The 1,720-nt window shown below is 37.4% G+C and overlaps 1 protein-coding gene across 3 annotated transcripts in view; it reads right to left on the reverse strand.

Annotated features, from left to right (window-relative positions):
- Nucleotides 1-6: 6 nt before the first annotated feature.
- Nucleotides 7-1,720, reverse strand: part of LOC106873290 (calcium-responsive transcription factor) — a 26,071-nt gene continuing 24,357 nt past the window's right edge. For all 3 annotated transcript variants that reach the window (XM_014920599.2, XM_014920597.2, XM_014920598.2), the window contains exon 13: nt 7-378. In XM_014920599.2, coding sequence (XP_014776085.1) covers nt 326-378 — 53 coding nt within the window. In that variant the 3' untranslated portion in view covers nt 7-325. The remainder of the gene's footprint in view (nt 379-1,720) is intronic.

The following is a 1,720-nucleotide window of genomic DNA, read 5'->3' on the forward strand; positions in this document are numbered from 1 at the left end:
CCCCCCCCCCCACTTGGGTTCTTTTTTGTTGTTTGTTGATGGATTTGTGTCTGTGTGTCACTGATAGTCTGGAGTTAGCAGAAACCAGGGGGGGAGGGGCATGAGCAGGACAACTTCCAACTCTCAGAATAATACAAATTCTAACAGAACAATGTCAACAACACCCCCCTCTCTCTGCCTCTCTCTCTCTCATCTCTCCATGACACTGATGACCTTTGACATTGTCAAATGTATTGCTTCCACCGTCACCACCATCACCATGCTGAAACTGGTACAGTTTAAAATTACTGTAGTCTGTGGCAACAATGAAACAGTTTAAAACTTCCTAAACTTTTTCAACTGAAGAGGCACTGTGAAGTGGCACCAATGAACCCGGTTCTGAAAATAGAAAAGAGAAAAAATAACAACAAACATACATTATATAAATGACATGAAAAAACACAATGGCATTTGAGGGAAAGAGAGAGAAAGGGTGAGAGGTGGAGTAGAAGAACAATGATGTAGATAAAGTGTATTATGGGAGTATATGAAAATTAGTGCTCACATGAATTGCTGAAAATAGTTGCCAAGTCTCCCTCAAATCAATATCTATCTATTATATATGGAGGGGGGAGGCCGGTTTATGGAATTATCCTGGGTTTCCTGTCCATAAAGGGTTTAACTTTATGGCGTATTGTCAGACTCCCAAAACTGTTGGCCCATTTTGCAGAGGTCGTCCACCAATAGGTTTTGGGGTCTGATGATATGCCATAAAATGAAACCCTTTATGGATGGGAAACCCAGGATAATCCCATAAATCGGCCTTCCCCAGTAAAAAATATAAACTGCTCCACATCTTAGAGCGTGCTTCTTCTCTGGATTTATGTTTTCTACGAACAACATATATATATACATATATATGTATATATATGTGTGCATATATACATACATGTATGTACATACTTACATATATATGTATATATACATGCATATATGGGTACAGGACGTGAAAAATATGTGAATAAAATGAGAAACAAGAACATAAAAAACAAAAACATGGAAAACGAACTTTTTCCGAACAACAAAAGAAAGAAATAGAGAAATGAGACAGGCAACATAAAAACCATTCTCTTCATCAGTTGTCCCCTGTTTTACGTACTCCGCGTTTCGAATGTAGGGACAAGACGTGACTTTGTTAAAACAGTTGTTCCCGGGAAGCAAATTAAAAAAAAACTTAGAATTTGTGGAGGGTTAAAGTGGTGACAAAAACAGGACAGTAAGAACAAAATAGTAAAAACAAACGGTGAGGGCTGTTAAGCCATAACGAGGTGAAGTGGTGGACGCTGGAGAAACGAGCTTTGAGAAGAGACAGGCAAAATATATATATTTTGTTTTTGTATTTGGTTTGCAAGATTCTTTATGTGAATTCGTGTATTGAAGCATATTTTATTGTGTCTGGGAAGTCATTCTCTTTTAGTGCCTTATTACTTAACACACCAGTTCGATTTCCACTCATTGACTTATTTATTTTTTCTAGAATTTTCGCTGCATCTTGCAACCTTTTCAATAGTCGTTGACTCTGTCCATTATCAGAGCTGCATTCTTTTTGTTTGTTTGTTTGTGAGCATGTGTATACACATACATATGTATGTATAGCAACAATACCAAGCAGTGATTAGGAATAAATGAACTTGTGACATATTTCAACTCCTAAAAGCAAATTTTCTGCAGTCACCATGCT

This window comes from Octopus bimaculoides, chromosome 2 (assembly GCF_001194135.2).
Source record: "Octopus bimaculoides isolate UCB-OBI-ISO-001 chromosome 2, ASM119413v2, whole genome shotgun sequence".
Lineage (NCBI taxonomy): Eukaryota > Metazoa > Mollusca > Cephalopoda > Octopoda > Octopodidae > Octopus > Octopus bimaculoides.